The 18,338-nt window shown below is 37.3% G+C and overlaps 1 protein-coding gene and 3 pseudogenes across 1 annotated transcript; all 4 read right to left on the bottom strand.

The window, feature by feature from the left end:
- The window catches only part of LOC106314576, a 15,611-nt pseudogene extending 10,773 nt beyond the window's left edge, over positions 1–4,838 (bottom strand).
- Positions 4,839–5,114: 276 nt separating this feature from the next.
- LOC106314575 lies at positions 5,115–6,827 on the bottom strand. The gene is made up of 8 exons (XM_013752428.1): positions 6,813–6,827; positions 6,299–6,572; positions 6,113–6,227; positions 5,893–6,017; positions 5,697–5,778; positions 5,517–5,628; positions 5,282–5,439; positions 5,115–5,214 (listed from the first exon to the last, which is right to left on the bottom strand). Exons 1-8 carry the CDS (start codon positions 6,825–6,827, stop codon positions 5,115–5,117), a joined length of 981 nt encoding a protein of 326 aa, XP_013607882.1.
- Positions 6,828–7,115: 288 nt separating this feature from the next.
- Positions 7,116–8,424, bottom strand: LOC106317704 (annotated as a pseudogene).
- Positions 8,425–10,611: 2,187 nt separating this feature from the next.
- On the bottom strand, positions 10,612–11,790 carry LOC106317324 (annotated as a pseudogene).
- Positions 11,791–18,338: the final 6,548 nt, after the last annotated feature.

Genomic DNA, 18,338 nt, shown 5'->3' with positions numbered 1-18,338 from the left:
TTAGGGTTTTTAGGGGATTTCGAAAAACTTTGATCTTTGATCAAGGGTATTTGATTTGAGATTCAAAATCATTAAGACTTTGATTTTAATTGATCAATGGATCAATCTCGAATTATGGTTTAGGAGATCGGACTTATTCGAGCTCCGATTTACTCTTTAGGGTTTGATCTATTTTTCCTATGGCTTTCATCTTTAGAGTTCTGATTTTAGGGTTTCAATCTTTACAAAACAACCATGTTCAATTCATGTTCTCAGAATTAGGATTACCTTTGTTTTGCAGATTGTAGAACCCAGACCACCAAGAGAACCTCGAACGGACACGAGATGGGACGAACTGGAACGGTCGCGTGCTGAGGCGAGACGCGTCTGATCGGGATCAGATGGTTTGGCGTCTGGTCGCGGATGTGCGCCGAGGACGTCGGACGCATCTTCTTCTTGAGTTCGCGAGCGGGTTGATTGGGAACTCAAGCTGGCTGTGATGTGAACTGGAAACTGAGGTCGTCTAGGATCAGGAACACCTTAGGGCTGGAGCTGATCGGGTGTTTGTAAGCCGGAACGCAAGCAAGAACAATTTGGGGTTTTTTTCGGAATTAGGGTTCCAAAAAAAACCAAGACGGCGCCGAGTATTGTTTCTGTGAGTGTGGGCGCGTCTAAGATCGGATCGACGAACGGTTTGCGCTGATGGATTCGTCTCGTCAAGAGCTTCAATTTGATATGTGGCTCGTCGTCTGGTTCGTCGGGGTTTGAGAAATAGATCGATTTTAAGTTGCGCATGTTTTAGGGTTTATGTGTGACGGATTTTAGGTTAGGTTTTGTCTCAGGGTTTTGGAGGATATCGTGCTGATAACGTGTTGTAATTAGAGAGTTTAGAGACTGAATATTTCTGTGTTATTATTAATGAACAATGGGGGTTTCTTTATATAAAGATTACAAGATGAAGATAAAAGGAAAGTGTACATATCCTAATTCAACAGGAAATAGGAAAACTACTAAAACATAATAATGGAAAGATTACATCTACTAAGAAAAGGAAAGAGCTTCCTTTTCTCTAAGCTTTGTGGCCGCTTTTCTCTCACCTGAAGTCGGCTCTCTCTCTCCTCTCTCTAGGCTTCGGCCGTCCCTCCATCTTCTAGGTATTGGGCCGGTCTTGGACCGGGCCTGGTTAATGGCAATTCGCTCCATGATTTATAACAAAAGTTAGTATTTTGTCTAGTATCCCCTAAGGTTTGGATTGGATATAATGTTGTTACCAAATTTGAATTACCTTCTGACATAGTTAGTCTGTTGTAGATTTCTTTGTAGACTATGTTTTTAACCTTTCCTGGTCTTTGCTCCTTTCCTTGTATTATTTTAAGACCTGATTTGGTAGTAACTCGGGAAAGACCAACATATAGTTGTCCATGGGTGAACACGGGTTGTGGCAAATATAATACTACGCCTTTCAAACTTTGTCCTTGACTTTTGTTAATTGTCATTGCATAGCACAATCTGATGGGGAATTGTCGCCTTTCGAGGGTAAACGGATGTTTAGTTACTGATTCTGATAGAATGATTCTTGGTAGGAACACTCTTTTCCCAATATTGGAGCCTGTAACTATTTCACCTTGAATAATTCCTTATTGGGGGAAGTTTTATTTGTCCTTGGTTGCAACAAATGCTGAAACGTAACTCCTTTGTTCTAGGGTCCCTTCCAGTGCTTTCGGATTCCCAGACCAAAGTACCACACACTGAACACTCTAGGATTGGGTTATCATTGGTTTTAGAGGAGGATGCTACATCTGATGCGGACGGAAGAATCAATGTATGAGTAATGACAATGAAATGGTAATTTAGTATTTTTTGGGAACTTATTATTAGGGTGGGCATTGGGGTAGGCGTTAGTGTTAAGTTCGGCTTTGGATATTTACAAAAAAAAATTCGGGCTGGGGGGGGGGGGTCGTTTGAAGTTTGGATAAATGATTTAAATTATTTTTTTAATTGTAAAATTCATATATAGTTTAGAATACTGAAAAAGGAAATAAAATAATATATAACATATAAATGTGAAAATTGTATGCCAGAATAATTAATTTAAACACTAAAATATGTTTGGCTTGAATTTTGTGTGTAAAATCAATTGATATTTGAAGCTTTTTTTGGTGTTTTGAGTATTTTAATAGGTTTATATATTTACTTTGACTATTTGTATATATTTTCAAGTAATTTGGATATATATAATTATATTAATCTGATTCGGATATATTTAAAGACCTATAATATTTTGGTTCGGAAGGTTTGGTCTTGGTATTTAGATACCAAAATTTGAACCTGGCAGATACTTAACCAGTTTCGATTAGGGTTTGATTCTATTTTTTCCAGATTGGATTCAGTTATGTTTTTCGTGTTTGTTTTTTTAGCCCAGACATACTTATTATGATGCAAGTTAATTATTATGATGCAAGTTATAATAATGATTTTTTTTGGGAGCATATACAATGGGTTTAAAGCATGAAAGTTATGTACCTTTTCCTTTAGCTCTACCAATAGGTCTAGTTCGACCCGGAGTTGCTGTGCTAGGTCCTGTAGGCAAACTTGTTTTTAGTAACTCAATATATTTTGATAGGTATAAATGTGAAGTGGTAGACTGTACTGTTTGATGCTTGCCTTCTATCCTTCTTGAAATACGTTTTGATAGCAAGATTGCCCTTCTCATTCCACGTGCATTTTTTCTCTGGACTGCATGGATTCAAATTGATAATGTGTCGTAATAATCAGTAAGACAATTGAATATAGATTAAAAATGTTTCTGTTTGGATATATACCGTGTAACACGCATATATCGCAGCCACCTACGAAGCAAACAATTTTTTTTTAGAAGAACTATTATTAAAATGTATGTATGAACTTTACAATAAATAATACATATATGAACCGAAAGATAGTTGTAAAATATATTTGTCTTAATTTTTTTTCAAATATATATATATATATATATATATATACTAATACATATATATTTATATTTACTTATATATAAGCTTTTAATTTTGTGAGAGATAGTTGGATAAGAACTCACAGTCGTAGAATTCTGGGGCGAAATTTTGTTGCTCAAATCTCATGGATGGGCGAGCTGTCCGGGAAAAAGTTAGTAGTGTACTTGGTAATTATAGGACCAAGTAGTACGAAACATGTTGCTATTATATTTCCTTTTTTAAGCACGAAATTATAGACAAATATGTGGTCAATAATTTTACATTGCTGGGCTCACTCCATAAAAAATGAGGTGTTACCACTTGATGACTCTGATATTAGAAGACGAATATTTTGTTATAGTTAAGCTGAATAATGATGCAAAAGCATGACATATATGACTTAATAATGGTAATGCAACTGTACAATTGGTAAATCCATTTATGTGTATTCTGTTATGTATAACGAATGCTGCAGGAAGAAGACTGAGCAATGAACTTGCTGTCTCTATAAAAATGAAGAAAAAAAACTTGCTGTCTCTATAAAAAATGAAAAAAAAAAACTTGCTGTCTCTATATTTAATCGAGCTTTGACCTATGGAGAGCCAAACTTACGTATATTTCCGATTCCACCTAAGGATTAAAATGTACGTCCGTATAATTATTTTGCTGTAACCTAATATTATTTCTTGATTTTTTATTTAATCTGTAGCATTTAACCTATTTTTGAGTGTAATACTAAGGTTTTGTTGTGTTACTTTCGTAGTATAACCTACCAAATCAAACTATCTCTACGCTTGATTTTGCACTTAATAGTTAACATGTTATGTCCGGATTGTGGACAAATGATTTCTTGGATTGCAGAGAAGGGTGATTGGGGTCGTATGTGTTCGAGAATTCTAAATACGCACGTTAAAGTCGTAAGTTCTATTTACCTCCAGAAGGTGGAGGATCATTGTTGTTTGATTTGACCATTGTTTTGAGGAATCCGGCCCTTAGACGAAAGAAAGAATTAGAATATTAGTCAGCGAAAGAGAGAGATCTTGAAATGTGAAAATCCACTGATTGAGTAACTTACACGTAATAGTCGTCTCCTCCTTTCCTCTCGTTGCAAATTTTTGAGTGGAAGATGATGTGAATCTTATGTGGAGCTGAGGTTGGTAACCGGCGTGTATCAAATATGCAATGTTACTGAATTTATTACATATATATTTTTGATTTGTATTAATGAGACAATATTTTTGGAACTTTCAGTGATTGCAGCCGGTGTTTGTGGCAGGAGATGTGTTACTTGCCTTTCTGATATAATTGTCTACCGAGAAGAATATTTAGGTTGAAGATTTTTATATTTAATGTGATACGTTTAAAATTTGAAAGTCTTGTGTGAATTGAAATAATTAGTTGCAGTAATCTAATTGAAGCAATAGAAGAAAAAGAAACAAACAATCCGATAATAAGAATTCATAATTTGTATTTGTTCATTACTCATTTATCTCTGTTTTAAGGAGAAAAGTAACAAAACAACATAATAGGTTCTGAATTGCATAACCAAGACTCGGGTGCAAGAACAAACCACTATATTTAAAATAAAAAGATTTGATAGTTGTCTTTAGAGGAGAAAAAAAACAGAAAAAAAGAAAAAAAAAAGACTATTATTTGAAAGGAGTGCTGACTGGGCAGTCTGTACTAGCCATTGATGAAGTGACATGAGTGAAGGAGGATCTAACCATTACGCCTAATGTGCTTTGGTTTCTTCTGCTCGCCAGTTGAACAGCTGGGATCACTGTTTGCATAGGAAGACCCTCCACCATTGCTTTCAGTCACCACTGAGCTATCAACCGCACTGGATGCAGGGTTGTCTAGGCTTGAAGAAATAGGCAGAGCAGGCATGTGAGCTGGTCAGTCTTTAGGAAGTAGCACTGCAGGGGAGACAATCTTTGTAACAGTCAAGGAAAGCCTCTTTGATGTGAAATTGAAGTGGGCGACCTTGATCCTAAATTTGTGTGTGTCCTATGGTATCAATGAAACATTGTGGTAGTTGGACCTCATGGTCAGAACCATCGCCACCATTTTCCTAATATAACATCATACAGTTAGTTACTTCATAACTCTGAAGATGAAAGTCTACATGAGATTCTCACTCACCTCAGCATACATATCGATTAATTATGTTGCTTTTCGACCTGTTAGCTCTTTCCCAGCATCGCCAAGAATGATGAAAGTGCACTGCTCCTCATTATCATAGACAGACAATTCCACGCGGAAGCTGTGTTTAAGGAACAGATCATGTTACATATTCTAGAATGCAATTATGTGAATAGAAAGACCCTTACTTTGCTAAAGCAGTAGCATTTTCATTGCAGCACTTTGGACACATCAACATTGTAGGCCCATGAGTTAACTTTGTTTGACAAACCTTGCAAGCAATGTAATACCACTCAGTCCCAAGCTTGACGTCATCAATTGTGGCAATGCAGTCAAAGTAGGCAATCTGAAATTACATGCTTATGATCATCAGTAGCTAAATTTTCATATTTGTTTTGATTCTAATAAATATGTAGATATTACCTTAGCAGGCTGACGCTTGATGAAGTCAGCAATCTCACGTATTGTGAGCGTTTCAACATTAACAACTTCAACTGTGTTGACCGAAGAAGCAAAAGCAGGATTCACAGCCAACCTTTAAGAAGATTTTTTGGTCAGGTGATGGATTAGGAGTGGTTAAATGCTGAAAACTATAATACTAACAAGTTCAAGTACTCTTTGGTGGGGTCAACTTCCTGGTCCAGGAAAACTCTAGATGAGGACATAGAGCTGAGGCACAGTTTCCCTGTCAATTGGTACGCATGAGAGAGAGAGATGTAGAAGCAGTTAGTGTGGCTGAAGGCTCATGTAACTGAGATGAAAGTGTTAGAGTAGGTTAGTACGAATGGAGAAAGTTTACCACCAAGCCTTTTTGGATTAACCGTCGTGACCATCAGAATGGTTGGGGTGGTTACACTCTCATCAAACTTACGCCGGAAATTTTCCGCAGCCTGGTCCCATAAGTCAACGTTCACAACTGGACCACTGCAGTTTGAAATATGGTATGGAAAAAAATCAGAAACGTAAATGTAGAGCAACTAACTAAAGCAATAGAGATTGCTTCAAATACAGCCACTTACTCTTTAAGCTGCAAGTGGACCATAATTTTCCGAGAAGTTGAGCCATCATTGGTGCATAAAGCCAGACGTTGATGGAGAGTCTGGCCATCAACCAACTTAAGGTGACCAACAACATCTACAATACACACATGGTTAGTCAGAATATTCTCAGAGTTCAAAGCTGATGGGAACTCATATAAACCTCACCATGAAGATCCCCTCTTAGATCACAGTTGGCTTCAAAATCTGCATAGGAATGGAACTTGAAGCGCTGGTCCAAAATGGCTTCAATGTTTTCTTTAAGTTTTTTCAGGACAGAGATGTGTGTGAAGCAAATAACCAGCTTTTGATCAGCCACACGATACATCACCTTGTTGTTGGATCCAAAGAAGTTTGTGAGAGTATAAATGCTTCCACGTTTGAGCTCATCTTCATACCTGTTGACACGGTTTTGAGCGTTGAACCCCTGAGCAACAGTACCCTAGAGTTCAGAGAAAATGATTTAGTCAGTTGCATATTGTAGAAACATGTCGTAAAAATTCAGATTATTCTCTCAAACAAATATATGCAAAACGGACAGTGTTGAGCGACTATTTATCAGACGCGCAGCATATAAAGCTTGTGACGTATAGTTTTAGACTACATATAATAAAAATGGATTCAACTAGATTCAGTGAGGTCTACCGTAGTAAATCGAAAGTATGAAGGATGAGACACATACCTCTTCATCAATCATCAGCAACTAAAGCCCAATAAGGATGCCTCCTTTGAGATTGTTCCTAGCTTCCCAGAAATGGATTAGCCTAAACAATAACTTGGAATCGCCTGGTCCTTCTGATCACATAAAAGGCATAGATGCATTGCATGATAAGCATTGAAAATACAACATGAAACATCAATAAGGTCACAAGGTTTCTTGGGGATAAGGAAAGTACTACTGCGATAAAACCTGAGAAGGAAACTACAACACTCATAAAACAAACAAAAGCCATAGAACTCATGATAGTGATGATGATGAGTGATGGATGAAGGGTGTGGTGATGGTGCTGAACTGAAGATGATGATGATGATGATGAGTGATTCAACCACGTGTGACTGTGATCTTGATTGAGTGAACTTTCTTCCTGATGTGAAGCATCTCACAGTGGACAGTATCATGCTCTTTAACCTTCTACAAATCTTGTCCCATCCTTTGAAGAAAATCCTATCATCAGTCCATTTCCCTTTAACCCCATGCATGATCCCTTCTCCATCAATGTACTTGATGCGGTCACAAAATTTAAGCTTATGTTCTTTCACCACATTTGCAGGAATCAACTGCATAACACACAAAACCCAACAAAACATGTATATACCAGCCATATTAAGAGAAGGAAAAAGACAGTAAAACAGATCATTAAGTTTTCTTTTCTTACCAGCTCATAGATCCTGCTCTTGAGGGTGGAAGTAAAGCATGGATTAGACTCAACCTCCAAATTCGAAAACCCTTCAACAACTGCGACAAAAAAAAACATGTTTCAGCAACAAGTTTGTGTGTCAGTTAGTTAGTAAGTACTACTATGAAATATCCAACCTTCAGCATTAGATACAATGTCATCACTGTCAACACTCTGGCTGACTTCATCATCTTCACCAGCATCGAATGAAGGATCATCATCATCACCTTCTTCTTCTTCTTCCTTATTCGTATCAGCAACCACTGAAGAATCTTCTTCTTCTTCTTCTTTTTTGTCAGAATCAACATCAGAGAGGTTGACTGTCTCCACAGCAGCTCTTATCTCTTTACATCCGGAACGACCAAAGATACTGACTTCAAAAGTGTGGGAACCGTCGTAGACAAAGGTCAAGAACTCTCCGTCCTTGAACTCATGGTCCTCGGCAAACTTGGACCACCCTGAAGTGAAATACGCACGGTCACGTATTTTCTTGAAGCTCACAGTCCAAACACCACTTCCGATGCCTTGGAGCTTAGCTGTTTGTGGCAGGGGGTCTTCAAGATTCTCATTGAAAGACATTGGAATCGCCTGATAATCACCAAACATACAACAAGCTTATACATCAGAAAACTCATAATAAAATCAAAAGACTTAAAACGTATGAGGAGAGACAAAGGAACAAATCAAGAATCTTTTGATCACGTTTCATCCTAAGTAACTAAAGATTCTTTGCTCCTAAACCGTAACTCTCCCAAACATAATCCTCTCTACTTGCTACATGGAAGAAGGAAAAATTGAAAGAGAGAAGAAGAGATGTACCATCGATTCAGAAGCGGTTTGTGAGAGGAAGACCTTGAAGAAACGGGGAAGAACATCATCTTCTTCACTTCCAGACATGGAGAGAGGTCTGCTGTTGTGAGAGGAAGACCTTGAAGAAACGGGGAAGAACATCATCTTCTTCACTTCCAGACATGGAGAGAGGTCTGCTGTAAGTAGGGATGTTAATATGGGCTCAACCTAACAGGGTTAGCCCTAACCCTGCAAACCCATTTGTAACCCTAACTCTCATTTTTTAAACAGGGTTTAAACAGGGTTGGCCCTAATAAGACCAGAGTTTAAATTCTAACCCTTTTATTTTGATTCACACAATTATTATACAATATTTAATAATGTTTTTCACAAAAAAAAAAAAGTCGAGTTTTCTCGCCAAAAACTAAACAACGAAATTTTCCGTCGAAACCGCAAAATCGAGTTTTTCGTCAAAACTTCAAAATCGAGTTTTTCCGTGAAAACGTAAAATTAAGTTTTTCTGGAAAACCTGATTTGCCGATTTCACGGTTTTGGCGGAAAAACTCGATTTGCCGGTTTTGGAGGGAAAACTCGATATTGCGGTTTTAGTTTTGGCGGAAAAACTCGATTTTGCTGTTTCGGCGGAAAAACTCGATTTTGCGGTTTCGGCGGAAAAACCCGATTTGCCGATTTCGGCGGAAAACTCGTTTTTGCTGTTTCAGCGGGAAAACGAAATATTGTAGTTTTGGCCAGAAAACTCGATTTGCCGGTTTCGGCGGGAAAACTCATTTTTGCGGTTTTGGCGGGAAAACTCGATTTTGCGGTTTTGGCGGGAAAACTCGATTTTGCGGTTTTGAGGGGAAAAACTCGATTTTGCGGTTTCGGCGGGAAAACCTGATTTGCCGGTTTCGGCGAAAAACTTGATTTTGCTGTTTCGGCGGGAAAACGCGATTTTACAGTTTTGGCGGGAAAACTCGATTTGCCGGTTTTGACAAGAAAACTCGATTTTGCGGTTTTTGCAGGAAAACTCGATTTTGCGGTTTTGACGGGAAAACTTGATTTTGTGGTTTTGGTGGAAAAACTCAAATTAGGTTTTGGCGGAAAAAAACACAATTTTTGTTTTTTGACAGAAAAACTTTATTCTTAGTTGTGAAGCAAAAACTCGATTTTACGATTTTGGGAAGAAAACTTTTGATTTTGATGCTCAATAAATTGGAGGAAAGAATGATATCATATCTTAATTTTTCTAGTTTTATCTTTAAAATTTAAGAACAAAAATAAATAAAATACTTTTTTCAATTAAATGAGTTTACTCTGGTACCAGCCCTAACCCTTGATTATAATAGGGTTAAAAATAGGGTTGAGTTAAAATAGTGCTGGGTTTATAATAAACAAAGGAGGGTTAGGCCGTAACCCTATAGTTAACATCCCTAGTTGTAAGAGAGATTCTTTTAAAATGGGTTGGAGAGAGAGAGATAGTAATGAGAGAAATGAGTCAAGAACAACGGGACTTATATAGACCAAGTTTGAGTCAAAGGAGTCAAAAAGCTTTGAGAAGAAAACAGAGTTGTATATCTACTAAAATTTACAGTTTAACCCCAGTCCCCATATAATGTGATAAAAATACAGTCAAGGCCGCAGAGAAGCTAGTTATGAATCGATGTTCTTACACTGACTGAGTAAAACTCATATAATGAACATTTTGACTATGGTCAAACCAAAGTACATCTTTGTTTGATCAATCTCTTTGTATCCATACACGTCACACTGACACAGAAAACGCATGTCTGAGAACTTAAAAACTTTAGAGAAAGATATAAAATAATGAAAAGTTGAACAAGCAAGTTAAGAAGAGACTGTAAATACAGCATTATCAGCCCCGGCCTTAGCTGTTGTAGTCCACTAGATACCCTGTTCTATTCGTTGGTTCAATCTCTCCCAACGACCCCTTTCTGTTACTTTTTAAAAAAATTCACAACTTATGACCCCACATAATTTCCCTGCTGGGTCCCTAAGTTGGCATTCTGAATAAATGAACAATGCATGAAAATCAGAAGTAGTCATATCATGTTTGACTTTTAACTGAGATTTTGTAATCATAGGTTTATTTTAAACGAGAAAAAGAGTCTTGGAACGTAAACCTTAAATGGTATTAAACTATTAGTAATGTATGGCAGCATTTGAAGGTTGATGAACGAATATTAGTTTGTTTGTTTGATGCTTAAAAATTCAATTTAGATTAAAATAAAAAACGATAATTAATCAAGAGGAGGAAATAACATCATCATTACTAGTCAAAGAAACCACGTTAGAGTGGGTTAAACTGTTCGGAGACTTCCTTTAGAGCCATGTCGAACATTTTGTTGGAGGTTTTAAGAGCGTCATCTATTCTTCCGTCCTTTAGAGCCACGTCTATGGTAGTTTTGAAAGTGGTGACTGGAATGAAACCAATTGAATATGCAAGGAGAGACTCAGCTCTCGCCTTGTTGTAGGTCTTGATTTCCTTGCTACACCGACCCGCATCAAAACACTTGTTCGCCATTATCTGAACCGTATCAGAGTTCAAGGTTCCAGATTGAGCTGACATATCATTGTACAATGCCCTAGCATGTGATTTTTGTCCGTATTTGAGCAGAACTTTCAAAAGGGCGTTGCCAGTTTCTGGACAAAGCAGTAACTTGTTTGGAAGAACAGACTGGTTGTAACACTCCATAGCTTCAACCTCTTTACCTTGCTTAAACCAGTACTCCATGAATGTGGCCATCAGGAATGCGACTCTGTTTTCGTATCGTGGATATCCTCGATAGAAAAAATCCCATGTAGACTTGTAATCAGCAATACTAGAAGACAACGATCGTTTAGAATTCTTCAAACAAGTGATTGGCCTTGTCTAAATTCCCAATATCCAAAAATCCTTGAATCAGATTGTTAAACGTTCACGTGATCAGGAAACATTTTAGAGCTGCCCTTAAGCAAGGCTTGAGCTAGGTCAAATCGACCAGAGTGGACTAAACCTTTGGTCAATACCCTTAAACTAGCTTCACTCGGGTAGTCAGGGACCATACCCTTGACGGTTCGGTGGAAATCAAGAGCTTCGTCAACAAGACCTTGTTGTAAACGAGACTCGATGATGTGGTTGCAGCAACTGCTGTTTGGTTTGAGCGTATGCTTGTTGAAGAAGTAATCGTAGAGATCGTAAGCGTCCTTGTGTCTTTTAGCACGCACCATGCTTCCGATGATGGTTTCACATGTATGGACTGCTACCTCCGGTTCGTCATCGGGTTTGCTGAAGACAGCCAAACGAGAGTACCTAGCTGCCGTGTCTAAGTCGCCAACAGAATTGGCGATGTAGCTGACTCTCGAGCTTAGCTCTCAAGTACGGCAATCTGGGTTTTTCATTATGTCCTCAGCTTTTCTTGCCACGGCGGTGCAGAAGCTGCGCCGACCAAACATGATGCGGCGGATCAGTGACATTATTTTTTTTTTTCTTTATACCAGGGAAACGAGGGCTAGGACAAGACAGAGACATATATTTACGAGTTATTCTTGGATTCACCACGTAGCGATTCATCTAATTCTTATTCGATATCTTTTAAAAAAGTAAACAAAATATTGAGAATTTGCCAAAATATATTAAGCTTTTAAATTAAATAAAAATAGTAATAATTGCAAGAAAAAAAATCGATATTATTAATGCCGTCATGAAAACACTAAACCTTAAACCCTAAATCATAAACCCTAAACATTTAGGTAAATCTTAAACCATTGGGTAAATCCTAAACCCCAAATAATATACATTAAACACTAAATCTTAAAAACACTAAACCATAAATTCATAAACCCTAAATACTAAACCCGAAGCCCTAAATCCTAAACACTAAAACCTAAAATCTTGGTAAATCCAGAACCCTTGGGTAAATCATAAACCCTAGGGTTCATGATTTATTCAAGGATTTAGATATTAGGGTTAAGCCCAAGGGTTCATGGTTTATCTACGGATTTAGGGTTTAGTGATTAAGATTTAAGATTTAGTATTTAGAGTTTGGTGTTTAGGATTTAGTGTCTAGGACTTACCCAAAAGGTTTAGGATTTACCTAATGGTTTAGAAGTTATGATTTAGAGTTTAGAGTTTAGTATTTTGGTGACGGTGTTAACAATATTGAAAATAATTTTCTTTTTTGCAATTATTACTACTTGTTATTCAATTTAAAAACATAATATATTTTGGCAAATTCTCATTTATTTTGTTTCCTTTTTATTAACTTTAATAAATAGTTAGATTATATTTGTTAATATATAACTACCCCAAAATTAAAAACAATTTCATTAGTTTGATAATCATCATTATCTAAAAATATTCTATATTATGTTATCCAAAAATATTTTACACCGTAATATGTTATAAATAAATATTATATAGTTTTATGTATATATGAATGTTTACAAGTTTATTTTACATAATAAAGGATATTTACTAAAAAAAACTTTATCAATTTTTTTAATAATTAATTAATTATTACATAATTCAAAATCAGAAAATAATTTATTATAATGATTTTTAAATTGATAGTATATTTATTTACAATTTTTGTAAAATTATTAAGCCCGCACTTGCGGGCAAGACACCTAGTTAAAACTAAAAACATAACAGAACTAAAAAGATGTACTTTGTGACGTAAAAAAAACTCTGCGGATGTAGCTAAATAAGATCTTATTAGTCTTACTCTCAATGTGAACATATTATCAAAAATAAATAAGAACAAACCTTAGATTGTGAAACTTTAAATTCACATCTTCAAAGTGCCACGTAGATAATTAATTAAAAATTCACATCTTCTTTAGGACCAATCAAAGTATCACGTAGATAATTAATTAAAAAAATAAATTTATTTTAAAATAACTAAAAAAAAGAATAACGCTAATTTTAACGATCATGACGCCGCCAGCTAACCTATAAACCCTAAATTTTAAACCCTAAACTTTAAATCCTAAACCCAAACCCTACACCCTAAACTCAAATCCTAGACCTTAAACTCTAATTGTATACCCCTAAACTCAAACTGTATACCCTAAATCCAAAATCTAAACCCTAAACCTAAACAATATACCCTAAACCTAAATCCTAGACCTTAAACCCAAACCCTATAGCGTCTAGGTTAAGGTTTGGGTTTAGGGTATATGGTTTGGGTTTTAAGTCTAGGATTTGGGTTTAGGGTATACGGTTTGGGTTTAGGGTCTAGGATTTGGTTTAGGGTATAGCGTTTGGATTTAATGTTTACGGTTTGGGTTTAGGGTATGAGATTTGGGTTTAAAGTATATGGTTTGGGTTTAGGGTCTAGGATTTGAGTTTAGGTTATAGGGGTTGGGTTTAGGATTTAAGGTTTAGGGTTTTGAATTTAAAATTTATGAGGTGTTATTAGTTTATATATTTTGATTGATTTAGAAATTCATATAGTATTTATAAATCCAAGTAAAATATGCAAATCCAGAGGTTTTCCCTCGGATTTGAGTCTTTGTATTTGTAACTAAAAAATCCATTCAAATCTATTATAAAATCAAATATATTAGTAAATCCGTACGATTGAATAACACTTTATTTGATACAGAATTTATGAATCATTAAACTAATAACACATGATTTTAATACAGATCTGAAAATCATAGGACCAATAACACTAGATTTAGTTCGGATTTTCAAATTCATTAAAATACAACAACCAATAACCCCTACTTAGGGTTTACGGTTTAGCCAGCGGTGTCAACATCGTTAAAATTGACATTATTTTTTATTTAGTTATTTTTAAATAAATTTAATATTTTTAAATTAATTATCTACTTGACACACTTTGATTGGTGGTAGAAAGAGAGGTGAATTTAAAGGTTCACCCTAAGTTTTGTTCAATAAATAAATAAATAGCAAAATTATGTGGCTCGATGAATAGCAAGCTTTCTTAAATTTGAAATCTTCATCTTGTTCAACATCTTGAAAGCATCATAGACTCTCCCAACCATAACGTACCCATTGACCATTGCTCTAAATGTTGAAACTGTTGAGGATTCATCCTGTAATCTTGGCTTGACTCAATAATCATCCCAAGCCTAAACGAATCTAATCAATCAAAGAATCAAGCAAGAAAGAAATAAAGAACACACTGAGACTTTGTTTACCCGGTGTTCACTGCACTTCTCGGATGTGGAGACTATACATCACCGGGGAGAGAAACGGTCTCTCAGCCAATCCACTATAAACGTTGTGATTACAGTGTACTTCACCGGAGGTTTCTCTCCTCTTCTTCCTCTCTCTCGATTACATCTAATCCGAGTTACAACAAGTATAATAGAGGAAGAAGAACAAGCTCTGAGCTTAGATAAACCGAGAATCACATCTCTCTCTAGCTCACTCTCATCTCTTGCTCTCGCTCTCTCATCTCATCTCGAGCTCTCTCGCTCTCTTCTGATTCTGTTTTGTAACAGACTCTCCGTCGGAGAAGATGGCGATGATATACCCAGAAGATGATGATTCCTATTGCCCTAACTCATGTGCTCCTCACGTGTATGTTATTAGCTTTGGCAAACCTTCTGCTGGACCAAGAGTCTTTCCTTCACTCAGCATATTCGAACCTTCTGTTTGACTTAGAAGCTTAGGAGATTGATGACATAATCCCACAATTCTCCACCTTGGCGTCAATCTTCTACAGCCGAATCTATCTCCTCTTGAGCTTTCCGCCGGTGATTGAGCAGACTTGCTCATCTTCTGTATCCTGCATCTCCTTGCAGTCTCCTGAGAAAATATACTCCTCAGCTTCATACTTCTTTGAATAAAAAACCCATTCAGCTTCATCTTACTTTGATCTTCGCTTCAACGCTTCCTGAAACTTGTTTCCTCCGAGCATCCTATTCAGTAACTATCTTGATACACCTGAAGACATCTTCGCCACTGCTCCCTTGAACTTTGTAAACCCAGTTACAGCCTTGACAACTCCCAGTCTTCAACCACTTTTATCAGCATCAATGAACAGACATGTAACTCAGTTGTGATGTGAATCACAATGTCATTCATGTGATAATAACACACACACGCCTCCTTAAGTTTCTTTTCCCACCACTCCACAAACTTGTGTCACGCCAAACTTCTTCATTGATCTTCCTTTGGCTCTTTCCATAACCTGGAAACTTGAGAAAACCACACACCAGTAACTCAACATACACTCCATAAGCTTCTCCTTTGACTAGTATAGATCAGCCTATGATGCTTGACTTGTTAATGCAACTAAGGTCTTCAAATAATCTGCCAAAACCTGAAATGATGCTTTCTTGAAACTCTTGTAGAAACTGAATCACCACTGCCTCACACCAGAAGCACTTTGACTCAAGAAACCTTGTAGACAACCTCAATAACTAATAGAAAACTCACTGCTTATCCTGAATTTTTCCTCTACACCAATCTGTATGAACTTTCAATATGAACATCACTCTGCACCACTGCTTTGACCAGCAGAACACGCCGCCTAACTCAACCCGGTTAAGAAGACTTTCGATGTAGAGATCTCTACTCAAACCCTGCTCAAACAAATCTGCCTCAACAGAACTTCAGACAACAATCTGACCACCTGCTGACTTCTTTATCCCTGCCTCAAACTCACAAAACCTGTGACAATCCCTGAGACACTTTCTGTAGTAGAAACCTGCAATTCTCTGACCTGCATAACTCCACCACAGCCTGGTATACAAATCCCCTGCATGTTCCAGACTTTACCGAGAACTCTGTTTTCCCCGTAGCTCAATCCTTCTTGTACTCTCTTGTGACAGTACCAGCAACACTTGCTATTTATCTCCTTGTAGCTACTCTTAGAGAACTCTCTGAATTTGTTCAGCTTGGTTATTGACTCAAACAGCTCCACCTTGAACTGTTCTTCCTGGTCCATGTGAATACCTGCAAAAGCACACCTTACAAGTATTTTATATATTGATTTATCATACCTGTAGTGACTCTGCCTCGACGTCGTTTTACTCCATGCTTCCTGTGGAGAACCCATACTAACACTGCCGACATCCTCTTCACATCTGTGACCACAAGCTGAACCCCTTTACTCTATTTGCTTATACCCTGTTGAGCTTTGAACCTGCTGACACTGACTTGGCTCTCTTTTACTCTTCTTGCTGCACAAAACCAAACTGAATCTCTGTTGCTCTTGAAAGCTGATCCGCAGGACCTCTGAAATCTTTTCACACTGAAGTAGACCTGAGATATATGACTGGAAAGATAACACTGCTCCACCTGAAGTCAAAAAACATATAGCGATGTGCACTACAACACTTGTAGAGGCAAGACTCCACCTGAAACAATAACCTTTCAAAAACCCCAACGTGTTCCTCTTCACACGAAGCTTCACTTCTCAGATTTATAACCATCCTGCACTTTCTTCTTTGATTCACTTAACCCCTTTGTGTAGCTGACTGTAAACATGGCTTCTTGTTTCTGAATTTTATTTCAGACTTATCAAAATTATATTAATTTTGCAGCCATTCAACCATAGTCGCTAATACCATAACCACCAAGTGTCGCAGCTTCTTCCGAGCTCCCAAATCTGATTTCACTACCACCAAACTGACTGTGCTCCAACCTGTTATAGTCTCTGCCAACAAAACATCTTCACAGAACACTTTAAACCATGTGAGACCCTTCTGAATTTCACCCATCAGAACCTGTAGCAGATAAACCTGAAACCAGATTCTCTCAAACTGATTTTACTCCATTGATTTTACTATCAGTCTAACGCCATGCTTCTTGCCTTTATATCTTGGCAAACAGCTTATTCTCATAACCCATGAACGTTACAACCTTGAGTGAATCTCGCTTGTTGTGCTTCCAAACTTTATCCTCAGTTCCTGAGACTTCTTAGTTTCACCATAACCTGACCCATAATCTCTGTGACGCAACCTGCAACTCAAACTTTCTGAAACCTGAACCAGCTCCTCAAAATACCATATCTGTCTTGTTCCAAAACCTGTAGAAACTCATCATGAACCATTCTTCTCTGCAACTTAACTTCAAACTTGAATCTTAAAAGCTTTAACAGTATCGAATAGCCTTTGACACACATACAAACTCACTTTTAAAGCGTCCCTTAAACCTGAAATTCATAAGTGCCGCCATTCTTTAAAACATCCTGAAACCACAGCTGCATCTTCCTTCCACAAACAAGCTGACCAATACACAATTTGACACCAAACCTGAGTCTTGATCATTCTTTGCAAAGATAACATACAGCCTTTGTGATTTAGAGAGCTTCCATTCTTTATACACTGCAGTAGATGAGTATCCAGCCATCACAACAAAGATTTGTGACTGAGACGAAATTAGACATGTTGTCTACAAGACTTGAACCTGAGGAAACTATGAACTGACTTTGATTCTGTAGCCTTAAGTCTGATCTTGACTTAACATTTTAACCTGAGATCCTCCACCTCAAACAGCCAGCATCAAACCAATTCCAGAACTGCAGAACAACATCACATATCTGATTCTTTACACTTCAGTCTATGGTTCTTCATACTCTTGTGAACGCCACACCATATCTTGCAAGTCTCTTTGATCCAGAGCAACTCACATCAGCTTATAACTCTAGAGATGAGAGAGCTTAACTTACTGAAGCACCTGATTTCACAAACCGGAATCCATCCGCTCCGATTGCATCTTCCTCCGTGAACTTTTTTCATGCGTCTCTGACGTCGTCGTCTGAGCCAACGTCTTCATCTTCTTTCTTTTGCTCTTGACATTGCAAATCTTGCAACATCTACTGATTCTTCAGTCTCGCAACATCGATGCGATCGAAACTTCAATTCCTCTGATCCTTCTTCGATTCTTCTTCAGAACCGATCTTGATCCGTTTCCGATGAATCCTTGAATCGCCTAAACCTAGGCTCTGATACCACTTGTCACTACAAGAAAACACGCCGAATTCCGACGGAGGTTCCGACGGACATCAATGTTACGGATTATCGACCAATTTCCGACGAAA

The sequence above is a fragment of the Brassica oleracea genome, chromosome C9 (assembly GCF_000695525.1).
Source record: "Brassica oleracea var. oleracea cultivar TO1000 chromosome C9, BOL, whole genome shotgun sequence".
NCBI lineage: Eukaryota > Viridiplantae > Streptophyta > Magnoliopsida > Brassicales > Brassicaceae > Brassica > Brassica oleracea.
The sequence above is the reverse complement of the archived record's forward strand: the minus strand, read 5'-3'. Positions and strand labels throughout refer to the sequence as shown.

What these genes read in the sequence shown, in the direction of transcription:
- LOC106314575 (XM_013752428.1), bottom strand. An exon ending in TCTAAGAGGGGATCTTCATG is followed by an intron (nt 6,228 to 6,298) that starts GTGAGGTTTATA and finishes TGTGTATTGTAG; the next exon opens with ATGTTGTTGGTCACCTTAAG. An exon ending in TCAAGCGTCAGCCTGCTAAG is followed by an intron (nt 5,440 to 5,516) that starts GTAATATCTACA and finishes ATGTAATTTCAG; the next exon opens with ATTGCCTACTTTGACTGCAT.